A 22,514-nucleotide genomic window follows, 5' to 3' on the forward strand; every position below is an offset into this window, starting at 1 on the left:
CTGAATGCAAGCTGCCGTGTCATTCGGAAGCGCAATACGTGGAAAAAGTAATTTATTTTTGCTGATTTAAATACTTCACTATTCATATCCAATCTTGAATAAACATATCAGCCCAGCAATTATTGAATTCTGTCCTCCATGGGGAGTCTTACTCCTCTTTGTTGACTTTGACTCTGAGTTTCCGCAGCCGTTTCTTCTGAACATGCTCCAGGTTTTGTAAGACGTTTTCAAAGTACTCCTCTGAACTGTAGAGTAGCTAACACCAACGCACAGGCAGAGGGGAGAGAAAACCAAGATTGAGAAGCGCGATCAACACTCGTTCATATATGTGCCAGAAAAACTCATGAAAGGGAATCTTTCGCAAAGACGCGCTGATAGCACTGCTATGCAGCTTCAATGAACCCACTCCGCATTCCGCTACTGTCACGAATTCAGTGAAAGAAGAAAAACATTCATAATTGCTTTTTTTCTTCTTCAGACACTCACATCTTTGTATTCTTTGTTAAGGTATTCATCATCCATGATGTCATTAGAATAGCCAATCCTTTGCCGAATAGCTTGGGCCTGCAAGACAGTAGAAGAGAAGATTAATAAGATAAGATATCCCAAAGAACAGAAGATGAGTTGATGAGTTATAAAATGTATCATCCTCAATACCTTCTCCTCGGCAGCTTTCTTGGCCTGTGCATCCATCCAGGTCAGTTCATCAAGGTTACTAATAAACACTTCCCGAATGTCTTTAATCATCTCCTCCATCTGATGCCCACACACACACACACCAACGCATGATAAGAAGAAATTCAGTCAAACATAACTCAGAAACGCTGACAGGCTGTCAGTCTATAGATTTTGAGTTTTTCTCACAAGGTTTTCAAAGAGGATCCAGTTCAAAGCATTCACGCAAAAATGTTGCAAGATATTGTGCAGCACAGTCATCAAAACACACTTCCGTGTGCCAGGCCTCATCATTACACATATCACATATCAACATATGCTCTGTGACATTGTAGAAGCACTGAGGGGGTCACAGTCCCCTGAGTCTGGTGACCTCAGGTAATATTATCTACAAGTGATCTGATTCATTTAACAGATGGAACATAAACAGGAACATCATATCATATTATTATTTCTTAAGTAACTGAGCCAATGCCAGACAGAATAACATATTGTTTTTTAGACTGAAAATGAGGATTGAAATGTGGAAGCCTATGAAAGGTTTTGAGAACATTTCTACTTCGCTCATCAAAATTCTCTGTGTCGGCTGTACTGGTTGCAACATTTCAGATATATTATTGATACTGTAATGATTCACATTCTGCATCTTAAGACCCTTAAATATTCAAGTACACCTAAAGATATAGGCCACAGTTTGGAGTTCAATTTTGTGCTACTAAAAGCAGCAACATAATATGTAAGTAGCAGTATTAAGCAAACAAGTGCAGTACCTTAATAAATTGTGTTGTTTTTTGTGTGCCTTGCTGCCATGTGGAGCTGCTAAACATATTTTCACCATAAATGTTAGTGACAATGTTGATGGATGCAATAATAGATTATATTCTATTCCATTCCATACTGGCAGAGGGACATTATGGAAGTTGAATCAAAATGGTGGGATTTTCTACTTTTGAAAGAAAGATCGCAGAACATTGTGCTTTAAAATGTACATCAAAAGCTGAGTGGGAACATGTGTATCTATAATCTATTGGTCTTGAGTTACAGCACTTACAAGACTCCACCTAAAACACAGTCAGACTGACAGCCGCCACAACAACAGCATGATGCTGTGGGAACCATGTATTGCACCCGCGTAATCTGACAGTAAAAAGCAAAACTCTGTCTTCCAAAAAACAAACAAGAGAAAAAACAGAAAGAGAAAATTGAGTTAAGTTAAGACTGAAAACAAACGAGAAAAGTACAACAACAACAAAATGACAGTGAAGGTCATGGTCGAGATCTGTCTCACCACAGTTGTACTTTGTGAGCACAGCAAGCTGACGGAGGCATTCCAGTGACTCCAAATATCAGCAGATCCCTCACAAACACAATGCACGACCACTTGGACAATGCATAGTGGTTTACCACAAGCCAGCAGAAACCAAAAATGATCGAGCTTTTCCAACAATCTCTCAACATACGGTATCGACATGTATGTGCAATTTAGTTTTTGCTGTTGCATGCATTGGAATCTATAGTTACAGGAATGCATAATAATAATAATAATAATGCACTCCATCTCTCTGGTTATTAAACAAGTAAAGGTCATCATGTTATGTGCTCATCATAAGATATCTAGAACAAATACAAATACTTATTATCTACAAAATGTCAAAGTGTCATGCAGTACTTTCTGAAAACAGGTTATCACATGTTTCCATTTTAAGAAGGCACTGTAAGAGACACTGACATTTTGTAGATAATAAGTTCATGTGTGATAAGTTTTTATGATTAAAAGTCTTATTAAAATGTAATCAATCAATTATTTTATTGTGATTAATACTGATTCATCACAAGTTTAAAAATATATTATTCACTTAATTGTACCTTTAGGGGTAGTTCAAATGCATGTGTGGTGGTGGAATAAAAAAACATGACAAATGGGTTATAGAGCTCAGAATGTTTTTACTGATTAATATCGCATCTTATTTTTTTCTGATAACTAAATGAGACATAAATTCAGTAGTAAGTGACGAATATAATAATTATATTTCTCAGAGAGTAGGCATATCATATTACATGCATGGCTCTAGCAGTGCCTCTAAATTCATATTGCTGACGTGAGCGTAATAGTGTTTTTGCTGTGCCAGCATTGAGTCGAGAGTTGAATTCCAACACGTGGGTACTCCCTGGAAGAGTGATGCCTTCCCTTGAACATGAACTTTCAGCTCTCAGGTGTTTGCAGGATTGTTTAGAATGTCTCACAATTTGTTTTGGAACTTGACTAAAGCCAACAAATGGAGACTCAGACTGTAATGTTTGATGCAAAGCAAAGGCTACGTTGATATGATGCTATAAGCCTTCTGTTACTTCATAGGATAGACAGATCACCACTGGAATATGCTAACATAACTTGGGATTTAAATGTGGAAGTTTTTTCAGGCTAAATTTAAATTCAACATAAGAAATTGGGATTCAAATATGTTATTTGAATAATTAAAATTTTTTGCACAACACTGTTAATTTTGTCAGATTATTCATACATGCTAAACACATACATTTTTACAACCAGAATTATTATATATTATTAGAATTAATTAATTAAAGTTGTACACCACTAATATAATTGGTCTCATTTTATTGCACTTGGGTGATTTAATCAATACAAAATTAATTGATTAAAGTGAGCCCCTGCTCTGTAAGTATTAAGCAGTATACATTAAAGAGCAAATGCAACTCATAAACAGCACTTCTTGAAATGTACTTACGGTAGTTGCATACCACCCTCTAAATATATCTGTGGCTGAGAGACAGCTGGTAAATAAGGTGTGCAGTAATCCATGTGTCAGTTACAGGTCAACCCTGCAGGCTGACACAAACACTATATATATGAACGTGTATTGGTGAATATGGTATTGATATTTTGATTTATCACTCACAGCATCATGCACACAGAGACACATGCTTAAGTGGGTGAAAATTGAGAAGGTGACTTTCAATGTGTGGCATATTCAGGTTTGTACACAGACACACATTGGCAGATCCCAAATCCTCCTCACACATATATGTCCATATAGTTGAGGTTTCCAGTATAAGAGGTGTGGCCATAATAACAAAGACAACGTGCTTGGCACTTTGCACTGGGTACTTTTGAAAAATAATTTACTGTGGTAGAGATGCAAGATAAAAGGGTAACACAGGGGAGAGATAATCTAATAATTCAACAATGGAAAAGAAGGAATAATCCAGTCACTGACCAGTTCTTTGCTCTTTTCAGAGAAGGCCTCTTGCACATACAGTCGCCCTACAGCATTGTCCATATTGTTGTTGACATAAAGTGCACACTGTCTCCACACTGCTGTCTCTGATGTTGTGCCAGTCAGAGCCTGCAGGTAAAAGGCGTAGACTTGTTTAACTCTAACATGCATGGTTTATCAGCTGCTATGGGTGCACGTTTTTATTAATCCTCATTTAATTTATTTTTGGTCATGTTTCGGTATTGAATATATTATCAAGTTTTTGGAATACTTAATAAAAGTTCAATATTGTATAACGTACCTTGCGGAAAGCTTTCCAGGTGTCCCTGTAAGCTCTACTCAAACCCACAACCATATGCATAGCAAAACGCCACATCATGTAGTTCTGCAGATCCCTGTGAGGAGAGGAAGCATGATAAATCGCTCTATTGTGCTCACAAAAAAGCTTCACTATAATGATAGACAGGGTATTTTGGTTTGCATGGGGTACACTCTCAAAAACACATTAGAAAGTCAGCAGGCAATTATACACAAACAAAATGAGACCCATACAAACAAACCTCTTTGTGTATCTAGTCAAGACAAGGTTAAGCCTCTTGTAGTAGTTGGGAGAGTAGTTCATGACCTTTTCTGTGTCAGGAACACTGATGTTGACTGTATCCATTATCTTAGCAGTGAAATAACTCCAGTCAAATACCTTTAGGACAAAACCAAAGGCAGAGCGAAAGAATATATAAAAAAAAACTTAGCAAGGGCACAGAAAAAAAACATTCTGGTAGCTACAACATATTTTTACCTTTGAGTCAACCTCAAGGCTAAAGTTGGCGTTAAGATCACCCAGTTCCATCTTGTTGTAAAGCAAGACTGGGTTGCTGCGGTCCTCTTGGGTATCAGTAGCCTTGGAAAGTGCAACAGAGAAGCTGAAATTCACGAAAGCTGTGAAAACATAAATCTCTTGTTTTCTGACACATTCATTGACTTTGCAATGCAGGCCCAGCAGCAACACAGTTTTAGGTTTCTGAATGTCAGAGCTTGAGCATTGGCAAATTTGTAAAGCGCCAGCAGCAGCTGAGTGGAAGGCAAGTCAAGCATCTGCGGTGAGCAGAGACGACCAGCAAAATGACAAATGTGGACAGTGGAACACTTGTGTATGGATTAGGCTAGGCTGCCCACTGACTGAAGCCACAGAGAATTGAGCAACAAACTATCAGAAGCTGATTCTTCACAAACTGGTCTTTCGTAAAGCTGAGATGATAGATAAAACATGCATTGCTTCTGAAAAAACATGGTTTACTTAGTATAACACAGTGATGCAAGATAATCTGTTTAGATCCAACCAACTATTGAGGGTCTCTTCCAAAGGCCTTACATTGGCAATGTCCCTCTCCAGCTCCATAACTCGTGTCGCCTCCTCTCTGATGCGGGTGTCATTGACAGCGAGTCCCCGGTCAGTGCGGATCAGCTTAGCCAGGTCGATCATGAACTGCTCATAGGCCCGACATGCCTGTCAGACATAAGGGCATCTGTAGTATCTGCATCTGAACTTATTTCAGCAGGAAGGAAAGGAGGTCATTGGTTTGAATTGAACCAATGACAGAAACAAGCATGGACTTACACACAGAAACACACACCCGCATATGCGTTGCCTGCCTCAAGCGGAGTTCGTTTGAGAGCTGCTTTCTGAATATTAATCAAGAGCTCATAGTACAATGTAAAATAAAACCAGAGTAGGCTCTGTTCTGGTCAGACACATCTGGTCTAGATTGTTCCTCCTCTGATTTTAATCATCACTTGCTGCATTGGAGTACATTTTCTGAATTCATCACATGCACAATTTGCAAGTAAATGTATACATACACATAAAATAAAAAGTTAAATAAGATCATAGTTCCTGAAATAAAGTCCAGAGAATATGGAGTCCAGACTCAATGGCACTAGTCTTTATGAACACCTGTAAACATAAGCCTACCTCCACGTAGGGTCCTGTGCACGTATAGTAATCTCTGGACAAGAGGCCGAGGCTTGTCTGCTGGTCAAACTGCCAAAGAAATCAGATTTGAGGGAATTGGTGGGTGGCGCATTTTCAAGCTGAATGGATATGAAATGATTGTCCATGTCACTGTCAGTCTTTAAAGCAGAAAGGACTTTTCAACAACGGCTGTAGACCTACATGAATGATGTGTGCGTTGGAGTTCCTGTCATCGGTGCCGACAAAAAAGTTAACCAAGAGATGAGTTCCATATTTTTCATTCAGCCTGGCGACGATGTCCTCCAATCTCCATGCCGTGCCTAAGAACAGAGGTGGAAGTGCAGCTGAGAAAAGCTGACTTTCCTGCACAACATCTGAAGTGTGAACATGGAAAATACTACTTTACTATAATTGGCCTCCCAGTTGTCCACAGCTATGGGCCATTCAAACAGGTCGGGCAGCACGTCGAGCAAAGGAGCCCCTCCCCTGCGCTCTATCAAACCTTGAATAGAGCATACAAGAAAACAGTCAGCATTTAAAAATGAATGGACCTTTATTTTACAACGGTCTGTTTTCAGAAAATGAATTTAAAAGGCAGGAAAAAAATCATTGGTTTTATTCATAAGTTGTGCTTCTCATCAAGAATAACAAATCTATGCAAATTTGGACACATATGAGGGTTTTTATGAGGCATTTCAACCTTTTTAAAGAAAGTCATCATTTGTATCACATAATCTATGACGATGAAAAACCGAAATCATTGCTTTTAAAACTAATATTTACAATTGTAACAGCAGTTTACATAGCTAGTTTGGTAAAGAACAAAACTCAATTGAACAAGCTGAACAACATGATAAGAAAAAGTTTCACGTGAGGGCAATATCATTTACGAAAGGAATAGTCTGTGTTGACATCTGATTCCTGCTGACGTACTCTCATTGGTACAGGACTTGTAAAGTGTCTTTGCCTTGATGAGAGCGGCGGCTTCCCCCTCCACTGTTTTTTCAAGGACACCTAGAAACAGAGCACAGAAACAAGGCAAGCATGACAGGGAGAAAGAATCGGAAAGATAAAGTAGATATATTAATGTTCAGACATATAAACAGAGGGAACAGAAAAGAGAGCGGGATGTAAACAAACTCAAGTACAATGTACAAATTATTTGTGCATTCAAAATAGAATCCAGCTGTCATCCAGATAAATGCAAACATTTTAATTAAGGTATGGTGTTTGCCCGGTCTATTCGAATGGATAAAGGAAAACAGGTTGTCATGGATGCATGTAAAGGGGGGAAACTGTCATGCAAAAACAAATGCAATGAAACTGTTGGGGGAAATAACAATTCACTTTCATAGTGTGTTCAGTGATTTTGGTGCCAGAAGAACCCTTTTGTAATACAGCCATTACCGAGTTTGTGTCTTATCACAAATTTTGCCAATATTTAAGTTAGATTTTCTGTTCAGAGATGAAATAAAGCTAATGACTCCTGAGGGTTCATTAGTGCGATTTCATGGCTGCCGGTCCGCATTAGCATTCATAAAGAGAATGCTACTGGGGAGTGATTGCCTTGGTGGTTTCTTATGTTTTCTTTATTATAGCAGTTCTTCCACATTATACTAATTACACTTGTCATCTTTGGAAAGAAAAATATATATTTTTATTTGTCCATCAACTGCATCTAACATCTACTAAAACAATAGCTAATATCGTAATCAATGATTAAAATGACAACGATTAATTAGTTTGGCACTAATCAGTTTACATGATCATTTGTTGGAGTGGTCACTGGCCACTTTCTAATGCATATTTTAATATGATTACTATTAATTACATATTCTTCAGAGTGGCAGTCAGGATGAAGCTTCTGAGCAGAGTTACCCTGAAGAAGAAGAAGGAGTTAGTTAACCCTGAAGGCGAGCCGGTGAATTTCAAAACAAGGCTGAACGCCAACTTGTTTTATCTGTCTGCTTTCATGACCTTTTCAACAGCTGCTCTGGGCATATGGACACCAGTTAGCTGAGCCTCAGGCTCGGTCGCGTTTCCTGGTAGACAACTAATAAAAATGAGTGATAAGCACTGGAGGTTGAACTTGCTCAGCTGAAGGGAATGGAAATGGGGCTAATGGTACTCTTTTCATGTGCTGCCTTGAGGCAACAATTTGCATATTGCAGCTTTAGAGTGTGTTCTTCTCGCATGTGTTGTCTCTTTCTAGCAGCATTAAACAGGACATCGAGCTCAAATAAATGTTTAGATTATCAAAGTTCATCTTGAGACCGACCTGGAAGTGTGTCAGGAACACTGTCATCTGACTTCAAATCAGAAAAATCCCAAACCACTAAAGAGACATTTCAATGTCAGCCTCATGTTTAAAAATCTGATGTTATTTAGAGCAAAACACAATAATATTCTGTGCCTGCATTATAACCATTATGCATAACCATAATAAATACATCCCCATTTGCTTTACTCTAAAGTTTATTACATTTCAAGCAACTCAAAAGGGCAACATCTTAAAAACCGATGAGCTCTCAAGTCGTATAGGTGAGCCAACAGCAAGTCATGTGTGTGATCCTGATATTCTGTGTGTGGTTGTTTAGGTCAGGAGAGATTTAGGAGGGTTTCAATATGATTCCTTATAAGTTAATTCATCTCCAGCACCCGTATATAACATGCATTTGCCCAATTACTAAATGCAAAAACTATTAAACTGCATTATCTGGACTAGACACACTAAGACACAATGTCCAGCAGTGTCCCGTAGCGTTGTTAACCCGGGCCTCGGCCGATCAGGTATACTTTCTTATTTACATTGATTTGCATGTTAAATTTGTCACATTTTTATGCCGGATGCCACTCCTGACGCAACCCTCTGCATTTATCCAGACTTGGGACGGCACAAGAGAGAAACTGGCAATGCTACGTTAGCTCCTGCCAACCGCACTACTCGTGCTATACACATTAGGCTGCGTTCCTTCTCATTTACATAATCCCCTCATTTTGGTTTTACCATGTGTGTGCTATTTGTGTGCTCATTCAATCTTAATGAAGTCCTGAGATGGGAACCCTTCACAGGGCACTTCCTCTGAAAGGGCACAGATCATGTGTATGACTGGATTACTGACTACCTGGTGTTAATGTTAGACTCTCTCTCTTGCTCTCTGTGTGCATGTCATATGAGAATGGATTTTGTGTGATGTACATTTAAACTAAACTCCTCAGCAAAACAGAATTTTGCGTTTCTCCTCGCTGCACTGCCTTTCTTTCCATTTAGTCTTTTTCACGCCATGTTTTCAGCAGGAGATCTGCTTCTAATTTATCATTGAGAGGCAAATGAAATCTCCTTTGACCCTTTACGAGATTCATAAGTTAAATGCAGTCGTCACACCAAATCCTGGTGTATTTCTGATTCATACTATGTTTGTAGTCAAATTGGTGGCACTGTTTGCTGCGAGCGCTCTATAAGGAGAGGTTTCTAACTCTCTTTCATTATTCACAATTTCTACCAAGGAAAACAAATTCATTTCAGGATTTTTTTATAAAACAAATTTTACAAAAACAAAAACTACTGCATTTATCATTAATTGTTTTATTTGCTGTCTGTCGCTATCTTTACTGGATATGTTCATACTAAATGCTGTATTTGCATTTGGTTGTGTGAAAAAAAAAATTTGAATTGCACTTAGCATTTTTTAAATTAGTTTGGTATTTTCTCCCTTGGAGGAACAAATGGGACCACATGCCAAAAGCAAGCCCATATTGTAGTGAAATATATCACATTGCAGGTCAGACAGGGTGTAGTTTGAGAAGGAAGTGACTTAGAAGGAGTTATATGGTGAAACATTATTCATAATTAGGGTTTATACTTTTTCAAAACCTACGACACCTCAAGTAAGCGCAGAAGAGAAGCACTTTGCTCAAAGTCACGGAAGATTCCTGTATTGTTGGCTGGAGCAGACTTCACTAAGCTTACTACACATGCTTGTTCAAAGTTCCTTTGTTCATAGATATTCATTTGTATCTTTTCTTTTATCTTCCTCTGCCTGTTTTACAACCGTCATCCCTTTTCCTGGCACAAATTAGTCTGTAATTAGTAATTTCATTGTAATTGGACAAATGAATTCACAGTATGCCATGCCTGACCAGGGGGTAGGTGAACAACAACTCAAAACGTCACGGACGCACAATTGTGCTCACAAAGTGAGATGTTCTCTGAATCAGAGAACATTTATGGCCTTTTAGAACCACAAGAACAATCTTAGGCATTTACAATCAACCACAAATCTACGCCGCTATTCAGGCACAAATGCATTCACAAAGTCTATACTATTGCTGCCATGCAGCCCTTCCAGATGTTTCCAGGGCCCTGAAGGTGTTGACAGAAAAAGGATCTGTCCATCAGTAAGCACTGGTATCCAAACTGGCGGCAGCAGTCAGCCCTGGGATCAGAGGTTGCATGTTTGATGTCACCTCCAAAGTAGAGGCCCCAACTCTGCTGAGGCCTCACACTGTCAGGGCCTCAATTTCAATGTGCAGTGGTGAAGAAAAATATTAAATCCTGAAAGCTAGCCGGTCATGTTTGTTTCTGTAAATGATAAAGAAAAGCAAACATGTCTCTCTTTGAAATATAACATACTAGTGTTAAATACACAGCATCCTATTTGTATATGTCTAAAACACACACACACATCTACACACCATTTGTTTACAGTGCCATCCCAGACATTAAGCCAGGAGTGAGCACATGTGACGTTTGGCAGAGATTTAAGCCGTTGATTAGGAGTTCTCTGGCTGCCCTGATCCTTCTGCCATAAATTCAGCATTTATAGCAAACAAGTCAGTGCCTCTAGTCTAAAGCAACTATTCCCTGTATGGATTAGCTGCAGCCGTGTGTGTGCCATGACTCGCTCTCCAATGGCATGAAGGGACATCATACACAGATAGACATGTGATTTACATAAATGCACAAACAGAAACAAACAAACAAGCCAAAAAAAAACCCAAGCCCTTGAGTAATGTTTATTTTCCTTCCTGTGTGATTTTTATGTGGTAAGACTGCCTTGGAGACGAGAGCAGAGGAAAGCAGAACAGATGTGCTGTGAGTTATCATGAAGCAATGTAGAATGCAACAAAAAGTCAATGAGCCTTGTTTTCACAAAAATTCCTTTGGCAGCAAAATGTTTTCCCTAAACATTGAGACAAACTCAAATTCCCACATCACTTCGGACAAAGAATGACTTGTTTGGAGGAACTCATCTTAAAAGACTTTGAGTGCACACATTCATAGTCAGGCTGTTTCCTTTAACAACAATAGGGGGCACTAGCAGGGGAGGATACTCCAGCAATAATTACAATGTAAAATAAAACAAAAAGCCATCATTGTTTTTCCAGAATGCAAGAAGAAGAGATCAAGAAATAAGTTTGTGTTCTGCTGGACCAACAACAACACATCCCATAACCTATTGTTTTTACGAAAGACAAAATAAGCTGTTCTCTCTATTGTCGCCTGCATGTAGAGTATAGTTATGTCAAATAATGGTGTTGCAGGTAGTGCTTATAATATGTTATTAGTGAACAAGAAACATACAAAGGAAGCAAGAAAAAAAAAAAAGCCCTCTGTCATTGGGAAACTGTTGCAAAATGACAGTTGATGCTCACCTTTACAGATCCCAAAATGCACGTATGCAATTTAATTCCAATCTGTCCCATGTTTATTGAGGTGCGAATGGAAGACCATACCCCGTTACGCTTGCAAGTAGTTACAGACGAGTGTAACCCAATATGCCCTCTTTCACGAGGCATAACCCCCCCCCCCCCCCCCCCAGCTCATCACACAGGACTGAACTTTGTTCCATCACACATTCAAGTCATCAAAGCTGGTGCAATTATCTGAGCCTATAACTTTTCATTCTTGCAAAGGATGAATCACAGCTATTCCACACCGTCTTCATTATATGACTGGTGCATACATTTTAAACGCAAGTAATTAAGCGAGTAAAAAGTTTCACTTGTCCATGGGTAATGTGTGGCCATTGAATATTTAGCACCCACGGCTGGGCTTTCTGCAGACAGCTTTCAAACACACCCGGCATAACTTGACACTTCATAAAACACTTCTAAAACTTTAATGCTTCCTAAAAGCTTAAAATACCAGAGACACACACATCAAGTACGTCATTAAAGATCATTGATGTCTAAGAAAATGATAGCAATGTTCACGAGCACACAGACGGAGAGGGAGAGAGAGCAAGAGAGAGGTTCTCGGGCCACATGCAGGCATCCACTTATTTCAAAAAAGCCCTGTATGTATCTGTACGTGGACCTTTGTTAAATTTGTGTGGATGTGTGAGTGGCTATCCCACCTTTGAGAACGACCTCCAGTTCATCTCGTAAGATATCAAAGGTGCTGTATTGAGAGCTGGTCTCTGGGATGATGTTCTTTCTCAGCCAACCTCCACAGGCATACTGGTAGAAATCTTCACAAGGGTTTACAGTCGCATCCATGTTCTCTATGAGACGAGACGCTGCACAGACGGAGAGGTAACAAAGCTGTGAGACGTGGGAAAGCTTCTCGAAAAAAAGACATAAATATATATCGAAGTCGATCAACCAATCAACCAACACTACTCCTCCATAGTCCTATAACATGTAATATGTTACTACTGATAGTTGGATCAGGACATCAGTCCTACTGACAAATTTGAGCTTTGCAAAAAAAAAAAAGAAGCTTGATTTAGCATAAAAACTGTAATTAAGAAACCAGCTCTTTCCGAAAGTCATGAAATCTTTCTATCAAATCAGACTCGAACTGCTTTTTACATTATAATATCATAACCTCAACTCTACAACTAACAAGTAATACAACAACTCGTTTAATGCTGATGTCACCAGACAAATATGACTCCAGAAAATCATTGCATCTGGTCAAGATATAATCTCCAATATGCACATTTTACAAAAATCACTTCATTCAGTCTTTGGCAAATAAGTGTGTCTGAAATCTGTGGGTTTCGGCAGCGGTCCATCCATGTGAACAGAGAAAAAAAAGCACGCAAAGGAGTGACACAGGAATGCTTACCTGACTGCGTGCAGTCAGCTGTGGTGCAGATCTCATCTACGGGAAAATGAAAACCAAATTATCACTCAGTGGGATTTTGGAAGAGATGGGGAATGCTCTTACTCGCCTCCCTCTTTCCCTGTTTGTCGATTTCTTTCTTCGTATTACATTTTTCATTCTCATATGTGCTTCATTCATTGTGTCACCAATAATAATGTAGGCGTAAACCTCTTAAATCAAACTCTCCCCCCCCCCCCCCCCCCCCCCGCCCCACCCACACAACTGTCATGACTATAAATACACATCATGCACGAGTCCTTAGACTGGCTTTCTTTCCTTCCATGGCAGTTCACAAAGGAGTAGAAGAGCTAACAGCAGCACAACTCCATAACATTATCACAGCAGCCTTAAAAATCTCCACACACACAATATTTCATGTAGCAGTAGTAGCCACATTATGTTGTAGTAGCTCCCAGGCTAACTAGCATGTATCATTAAAATTAATTTCTCAGCATTTTTTCTGTTGTTGAATAATAATAATAATAATAAATATATAGATGTTTCTAATGCATGTCAATATCATGCTAGTTGATATAAGAAGTTATTCTTGAGCCCTCTGCCCCTTCTTCAACACTCACCAGTCTTCTGTGTTGTGAAGATAATAATGAGGGCAACAATGACAATGAAGAGTAAGGAGACAATGGCAATCAGGCCAATCTCCAGGGATGTCCAGCGAGGCTTTTTGGCCGATTTGGGGGTGTTGGTTTCTGTCATTGTCAGGTCTCCTCCTTCAACTGCTGGCTGTATCAACTCAACTGAGGCGAGAGGGAGAGCCACAGAAGAAATCAGAAATAAATCATGGAGGTAATCAATTAATTATCCAATTCTCTATCTACATTCCAATATATGTTGTTGTTGCTTCTTAAATATATGTAAACATGTATTATATCTGGTTTACATCATCAAATACAATAATATCTAGCTTTGATTTCTTAGACAAAACAAGCAGCTTGTTATTACATAGGGCTCTACGACGTTGTGGTGTGTGTACAGCAATCATGGACTGAGTGAAGAACAAGTGGGTTGGTTAGTTGAGAATGAAAGTGGTAATTGCTTGCAACACTAAAAGTTCAGAACAAGCCTTGCTCAAGGGCACCTCGGCAGTGCTCTGTGGGTAAAACTGTCCCCTCTCCAACCACCAGCACATGTTTCTAATTTCATCTGGGCTGGGACTTGACTGGACTTCTCCGCTTCCCAGCCCAAGCCCCATGTCTTTCATTGTATGAACATTTCATTCATACATTCTGCTCTAGGAAATAAATAAATATAAATAAATAAATAAAAACTGCAGAGTGAGTCAAACTTTTAACTGTAGAAATTTAGAAAGAAAAAAAAAAAAAAAAAAACACGGTCCCTACATAGCGAATTACACCACTTCATTATCTCTCAATTGTGTGTAGAAACTTTCATGAGAAAATGTCAAGCTGTTTTTTGAGTTATGCACCAGGAACTAAATGTAACAGGCACAAGTACAGGACAGGCAGAACCCATTCCTTTGCCCCACCCATCCTGCTGTTTGTGGTGGGGGAATAATAATATGATTTGTAACAAATAAGCGTAATTTAGAAATAAATGAATTAACTAAAGGATCTCTAGAATCTAAAGAATTTTGTTATTCATTCACAAATTAAAATTTATATCACCTCAACATAAGTTAAAAATACAAAACTGAGAATAAAATAATCAAAGTCATCAAGTGCAAATGCCACACACTTTCATGGCTGCAACTTTTCAAATTTTAAAGGTTTGAGACATTAGAAACATAACTTCTTTAATATAAAAATGGCATAAATCAACTAATTATTCTCTTTAATCTCCAGATCTTTCAGTGCAAGTTGAAGAAAGAAAGTGCAAGAGTTTATAGACAGAAAGATAAAAAAAAAAAATAGATGTAAAATACTTTTTAACCCTTCTTTAAAAATAGGTGAGAACAATTTTGGACTTTCTTACCCATTGGTGGCTGTACGCTCCAGGCAAAAAAAACACAACAACAACAAAAAAACAACAAAAACCCTCAACACTTCCAAAGAACAAAAAATGGGAGCTCTTGCCTCTGCTCCTCACTAAGCAGTGTTGTTTTCCTCTCTGGGGCCAAGTGAGAACTTTAGAAAGTTCATGTAACAAGCTGTTAAATCTATCTCTGAAGGTAATTAATCCATAATCCCTTAATGATGAGCGCGCACACACACACACACACTCTTCCACGGCAATGCTCTCACATACCCTTTTCCAAGCTGGGTGGGATCTTTCAGCACACTGGCTGAGATGAGAGCGCAGCTTGACCAAAGGACAAAGTCTCTTAGCTTCCTTTGAACGAGCAGACAGCCACAGGCAGGCCCAGCCTATAAGCAGCCCAAGCAGTGCTTAGGGCCCCCTGGCCACTAGGGGGCCCCCCGGCCTGGCAGCCCTATTTTGCATGATGGTAGGTAGTGCTGTGCGCAGACTGCAGCACATACCTGTAATATTGGTAGCTATCCTTTTTGTGTGTGATTACAACCTGGCAACCTACAGAGTGATGATGAAACTGATTTTACAATGATTGGTCAGCCTTATTGGAAGCAAACTAGCGTGGAAGCAATCAATGCATGAAACAGCGGTCTGCGGCCGTCACTCGTCATCATGGTCTCAGAGAATTTATCAGTCAGGTGCCGAAAAACGGAAGAAGAAAAGAAACAGTTGCAAGGTAAATATTTAATGTTGTTTTGTGGGACTCTGCTGTGACGAGGTTGATAGAACTGTTGTGAGAATGCTCGGATATGACTTTTGCACGCGAGACCAAGTTGGTGTTTCTGTTGACCGGACAGCTCTCGTATAAATCCTTATTAAAAAGCTTATCGTAAAGAAAGAAAGCTGCATCGACTGACTGCACTTTGCAATTTGTGTGCGCTGCACAGGCCAATATGCCTATTTTCTTTTGCTCGCTGTGGATGCCATTGCAATTTAAACTTTTTGGTGTAAAGTCCATACTGGCTACTGGGATAGCTGCTGACTGGCCCTCAATGTATATAGAAAAATGACAGTGAGAAGAGTGGCAGCAAATCAAATATGGAGAAATAACAAGAAAACAATAACTCATGATAAAATGATAAATATCTGCCAATTGCACTTCAACCAGAGGGTCACCGGTTCAAGTCCCGGCCCAGACAAAAATACGGAATGTGGACTGGTGGCTGGAGAGGACAGTCTACCTCCAGGACACTGCCGAGGTGCTCTTGAGCAAGGGCCCCTTGTCCTTATTTTGCTTAGGTTAATATTGCCCAAAATAACCTGGCCACATGCATACAGCTACACACACGCACACACGTGCACATGCCCCGTTGGACTTGTCTGCCTGGCTAAACTGGTCTGCCTCGTTTTTGAACTCCGCCTGTCGCTTGGGACTTATCTCTGCCGCTCCCTCAGATTGCTGGTTTCGAATGACTATACCCGGGTTTGACTAATAAAGATCAGTTTCTGAATTCCTCTTCTCTTGTTTTGCTTTTAGGTTCATACCTGCCTTGGCCCGTGACAGAACACCCTCAAATTGAAACTCTTAATTCACTCAGTGGAAACACACACCCACACACACCCACACACACACACACACCCACGCAGACACCCACACACACACACACAAAGCAAGTCAAAGCAAGCTTATTTACTTAGAATCACTATTTTACAAGGGACATGAACGTGAGACATGAAAATGTTATGTATGTGACTGAGTTGGAGTTTGCACATAAACTTAGCCTACTTCAGGTTAAAATAAAAATTCATCTTAAATAAGATAATTTAAAATATCACCAGCTCAAAACACAGTAAGAATACAGGGAGCCACAACAGCTTAAAATACTTAGTTACGTGTCTTCTAGTACACCAAAATACAGTAATCTTTTTCAGATTAGTGATAAAAAAAAATATTCAGCAGCAGAAAACACATCGATTCAAATCTGAGCCAGAAGCAGGTCAATGTGGGCCAACTCCTGGTCTCCTGTTGCATGTCAGGAATTCTTAAGGGTTGATCAACTGGTGCACGCTTATCATAAAGTCGACATGGGCGCGCACACGCAAAAACATATAACGCGCACACACACACTAATGTATGGGGAGAGAGAGAGAGAGAGAGAGAGAGAGAGAGAGAGAGAAAGACGCACATAGAGCACACCGTAATAAGGAGCGCTCGTGCTGCTCGCCAGACTCACCAGATCCGTCGGTAAATTTTCGGTCGATGGTGTATATTGGCATCACATCCGCCGCTCAGACATACATCAACTGTACGAAGAGCGAGAGGAATGCTCCTCGATCTGTAACAGGCTATTTTAGATTAAAGCGATCCCCTTCTCTTCCTACCGCGCTGTCATTCACAGCAACACGCCGAGCGCGCACACAGCCTAATGTAGAGTACTGTAGCGCATCTATCCACAGAGGATCGCTGAGAACCTATCAGACTCTTGCGCGGCGCAATATGTGTACAGCGTAGAGGCAGTTTTCTGAAGTTCCAGATGTGTTTGAGCTGCTGTTTCCTGCGTCAGGGCGGCGTTTAGAAGCGAACCTGTCGTAAGTGGCTCCTAAGTGGCTCAGTCGTGCAGGCTCAGGTGAGCCCCTGATGAGGTGATGTGTATCCGGTGTACCTGGGATATATATACTGTATGTTTGTCACTTTCAGCCACTTTGTTACGCAAAATAACTGCTGCAATATTGGCATAATTGTGATCAGCCATTTTAACGTTTTTTTTTGTCTGATTGATTTTTTTCGAGTGGATCCAGAATAAAGGGTTCCTTTTTGTTGTTGTTGTTGTTTGTTTTATTTTTTTGTTTGTTTGATGGAACAGTTGGCCCTGCGCCATGGAAAATGTATACAATTTCGGAGTGGAGTATTTTTTACTGATTTCTGAATCCCTAAATGGCGTTTTCGATGTTAAAATGTAATATTTATTTCCTTACCTCATTCTGGATCAGATCCAGAGGATATTCCGCATGATAGTGCGTACCGGACCTCTTTATGACTGTGATTTTTGCTGAGTGAATTGAAAGCATATTTTACAAAATATTTTGTTTTTTTAAAGCCTCCATGTAAATGTATAATTTACAGTAAAGTAAGTAAATCCAGAATCCATGACAAGTAAAAGTGACTGTTGCATATTCAGGAAATCTTGGGAGTGTTACCAGAAACAAATGATTACATTTTGGTGATGATCCAGAAGAGATCCTGGATTCTGGATCACATTGAAATTTTTATTAACATTGCAGTCAATGGAGCTTCAAAATATGTTCCTCAATATCTTGGTTAATTATTGACCTATGTTTTACTTTTCATGATTGGTGTATAAAGATAGCAAGAACAATTTCTAATCTTTTAATGATGATCCAGATCACCATGTGGATGGTGTAAATCCAATAAGGTTAGGTTAGGGTTAGGTCTGCGATCTCTGAGTACTTTTCTAGTTTGTTAAACTGGTATTTGTTTGTTTATCTGTTAGCAGGATTACACAAAACAAGGAGATTAGATTAAACACATGTCACAAGGAGCAATCCATCAAAGTTTGACTAGATCTGAATGAGTGATGCTTTTGTCCAAAGACATTAACTGCTAAATGGATTATCATGATCCTGCATGGAGGGATTGAGCATGTTCTATGGAAGAGTGCATCCAGATAAAGAGGTGGAGCTATGACTATTTTACCAGTTGTATATTAACTACCTGATAGAGTTTCATGAAATTTGGTGGAAGGGTAAATAAAGTATGTATCAATTTGCCATTCTGATGACACTCTTGTATCAGAATGCAATCGAAATAGGGATTAGTGTTTAATTGATTTAAAAGCAACTGCCCTTGTAATATTGGAATAATCAAGACATCAGTGTGTCTCCATAATCCCCCATCCATTGCAAAACACTGCTTGATAAAAAAGAAAACAGGTCACTTTTACTGTATAGTGGAGAATTTAAGACTCATAGCAAATAGTTTTGATATTTTAGAACCGGAAACAAATACTGACAGACGTCTGAGACTCAGAGACAAAGCCTCAAATACAAATCTTTCTGCTCTCTCAGCACCATGGACAGCATCATGGATTCATCAATACACACCATTATGATATTTCATAAAGTCATGGCCTTAATGTCTGATCTGCACAAGCCGACACCCCCCCATCGCAACCAGCCATATTAGATTATTTCTGCTCTTGCATAGCTCCAGTCTCCACTGAGGGATTTCCGCTAGTATGTTCAGCTTTTGAATATCTGCGAAGCTGAAATAACAACAATATTCACAGTAGCTGTCAACACGTCTGAGGGATGTTCACATTTGCTGACAGAACAACCTCTGTGATCACATTTTCCAACATTTTGTCAGCATGCCTCACATAAAACTCCTAACCCTTCTCCCTTATCTTTTGGGGTTTGTTCAGTGTCAATAAACTCAGCATGTTTTGGACTTTTGGTGAATATTGGATTTTTATTGCCCTGTTCCCCGGGTGATACAGGTATTAAAAGAATGTGTGCAAACACAGACGGCTTTATGCAGTCTCTCCACATCTCTTTGGATGTTGAAGCATTTCACGCCGTCAAGTAGTAACATGAACATTGTGATAGTAACATTTAGAGGCAGATTGTTCCCTGGTGGCTCGGCAGATGTGGTTAGAACTCTTGCTTGGTGGAATTTATGTGCTAAGCTACCCCAAATCTGTTTTGATTTATCATCAGAATTTTTAATGGTGACCGTGCAGTTTTGCTATCCAATGGCAGCCACTGTTCATAATTACTTTCCAGGGAAGAAATAGTCCACAGAAAGAGTTTTATTAGGAAGGAAACCACAAGACTAATAAAACGTGATTGATTGATGTAAAGGCACAAAGCACACGCTATCAGCTAATATGTTTTATAATAATAAAATGCAATGTAAGTAAAAGGTTAAGGATGCGTCTTTGGTTGAATCAGGATCACTCAGATGCCCCCCACCCCTGTTTACTGGGAAATATGACGCTTTCTTCTTAACCTGCTGTGACATAAACATCTGCACTCTACCACAAGGGACAGAACCACTCACACACACACACACGGGAAAGAACTCATTGATTTATTGTATGCACATTAATACACTCATAACTGTCACTCAGAGAGAGGGGCTGTCAGACTAAGATTTAGTGGAGGTCATGAGACAGCAAGAAATGGAAAAGCAAAAACAGACACAGATGTAAAAGAGGAAAATGCACCCCAGTCCCAACATACTTAATATTTTCATTACAACACCACAAAAATCAAGAGCTTTAAATGTATATATTTATGTTTTTTCTTGCTGTTTGTTCGTTATTTAAGATGAAGTGGATGAAGGAAAATTCTGCTAAGCTCACACAAGAGGAAGGAGATTTATTTATATATGCATACAAACATTTATGTGCCGTCTATCTTTCCTGGGGATAAACATGACCTGAATCATAGTACCTACAATTAACCTATAAAACAAGCATCAACTGCTCAGCTGATAGGAATGAAGTATTTGCCCCTGACATATATACGATTGCACACACACACAGGTAGAAACATATAGCATCTGTGATGAGAACTTTCATTCTCTTTTTTCTGTGTCATCCTAATGTGCATCACTGCGTTTTATAATCGTCAGTTTAGTAGCTATCGAAATGACACACTGGTAGAATCATTTCCTGTTTTTGGTTGTTATCCTTTTCACTTGCCGCGACTTGCGTTGTCACAACGAGCTTGAACTTGTTGATGTTGAAAGACAGGTGACTCAAACAGCTCATTCCCTTTATAATTAGATTTAGACCATCCACATGGCGAAGGTCTGCACTCTCTGAGTGCTTTTCTATTTTTATCTACATTTTTAGATTCCTTAACCATGAAAACATAACTTTATCAACTTGATTCACGTTGATCAATATTAGTTTAGAAGTTATTCACAAAAAGCACACTTTCAGTAATGACAGATTGTTCTGTATCTAGATTCGTAGCTTTTGAAGTTACAACACATCTGTTTGCCCACTACTAATTCCACAGTGTCTTGGTGAAGGCCAGCAAAAACAGAACCTCCTTTGTGGAGGTAATAATGAAATACCGTAATAAGAGAGTATTGAAAATGTCCAAAAATAAAATAATTTTGTTGTGAAAATGTACCCCGATTTCAACTGGATCTATTTCCTCAGGTATTTAATATAGAACCAGGGAATACGGGACAACACATAGAACGGGAGAGGCTGAAAATACTGATGAAACAGAGAGGTTATTTTGGCAGAGAACTGTCCAGACTCCAGAAAGTCAGGTCGTCATCTTCTTCCTCTTCTACTTCTCCTACTTCTTCTTTATTTCGGGTAATATGGACACCACCAAGCGTATTACTGCCCTCGTCTGGTCTCTTTCTTAACTACATCTTCATGGAGACTGCAGTATCATGCAGGAGAGAGGCAGGTCCAAATAGGCAGGAGCTGATCAGGTGAGTTGTGTAACAGGTGCGCCTCGTTCAGTTCAACGATTAATCTGTGCTACTTTAACCAAGTAAAATGAAAAGTATTGTGATCGCTAACTCGGTTATATACGATGCTGCTTGAGTTGTGTTTTCTCTTTTCATACTGCACCAAGAATCAATTTGACTAATTAAACCGTTTAGCCAATAACTTTCCAGATAAAAAGCTGAGCATCTGAACTTCTGAAAACGTATTATCCATCAGTTACAGTGTGAATACAACACAGAATAAAATACCAGGCAAACAACAAGCCAAAATGTGTTCTTGTTGATAGTCGATATTTTAATGTAAAATATTTGTATGTAAAGGATGTACTGTACATGACATTCAAAGATGGTGTTAAATATATTCTACTAAACTTTATAAGCACTTTATATGTTGATCATGAGAAATTGTCTATGAAATATACTGGCTTTTTTAAAAAAAAAACCTTCCTGACTCCAACTTACAATATTAACTCCAGGCCATATGGTTTTTGCACAGGATGTTTTGATCGTAATAGGAACTGACTTCAACACAGATTAGGTTCTTTTTTTTATATTTACTCTTCCGTCGCACCAGATTTTTCAGCAGGGCTCAGGTTGTGGCATTAAACGGTCACGTACTGTAAAGTAAGAATACAGACGGAATGATTGAAAGAGGCCTCTGATCAAAGTGTAGGGCCTTGACTGGCTCCCAGGGTACGATTTTTTGAAGCTAATGCACTTTTTGACAAAAACGCTTTTCGGACCAGCATCTGCTCACCTTTGTTCTCGTTTCCACAAATGGATATCATGCTTTTTCAACTAATGTTTTTCTTTGTGCGCCAACAGGATCTGTCAACTGCCAGTGACATTCCTACAACTGCACTTGGGATTACACTCTCCATTTCTTCCCCCTCGCTTGTGTTAAATCCTAAATGCTTTGACAGGAAATGTTTAACTATGTTTGACATTGAACTGTCAATGCAGGCAAGACAAACTGACCTTTACTTTATTGTATTCCCATACACTATGGGACTAATGTGATTTGAATTTTCCATTTTGCTCAGTTTCAGCTGTAAGACAGGATAACATTAATCA

General features: G+C 39.3%; 1 protein-coding gene across 1 annotated transcript in view; it reads right to left on the reverse strand.

Moving 5' to 3' along the window:
* LOC137914175 (neprilysin-like) overlaps positions 1-17,655 on the reverse strand; it is a 22,436-nt gene extending 4,781 nt beyond the window's left edge. The window contains exons 1-16 of the mRNA XM_068757781.1: positions 17,176-17,655; positions 13,573-13,749; positions 12,956-12,991; positions 12,240-12,401; positions 6,814-6,894; positions 6,287-6,382; positions 6,082-6,200; positions 5,881-5,949; positions 5,281-5,415; positions 4,708-4,809; positions 4,472-4,608; positions 4,213-4,306; positions 3,912-4,040; positions 658-756; positions 487-564; positions 153-256 (exon numbers count right to left, since the gene is read on the reverse strand). Coding sequence (XP_068613882.1) covers positions 153-256; positions 487-564; positions 658-756; positions 3,912-4,040; positions 4,213-4,306; positions 4,472-4,608; positions 4,708-4,809; positions 5,281-5,415; positions 5,881-5,949; positions 6,082-6,200; positions 6,287-6,382; positions 6,814-6,894; positions 12,240-12,401; positions 12,956-12,991; positions 13,573-13,749; positions 17,176-17,218 — 1,661 coding nt within the window. The 5' untranslated portion in view covers positions 17,219-17,655. The remainder of the gene's footprint in view (positions 1-152; positions 257-486; positions 565-657; positions 757-3,911; positions 4,041-4,212; positions 4,307-4,471; positions 4,609-4,707; positions 4,810-5,280; positions 5,416-5,880; positions 5,950-6,081; positions 6,201-6,286; positions 6,383-6,813; positions 6,895-12,239; positions 12,402-12,955; positions 12,992-13,572; positions 13,750-17,175) is intronic.
* Positions 17,656-22,514: the final 4,859 nt, after the last annotated feature.

Source organism: Brachionichthys hirsutus, unplaced genomic scaffold, assembly GCF_040956055.1.
Source record: "Brachionichthys hirsutus isolate HB-005 unplaced genomic scaffold, CSIRO-AGI_Bhir_v1 contig_955, whole genome shotgun sequence".
Lineage (NCBI taxonomy): Eukaryota > Metazoa > Chordata > Actinopteri > Lophiiformes > Brachionichthyidae > Brachionichthys > Brachionichthys hirsutus.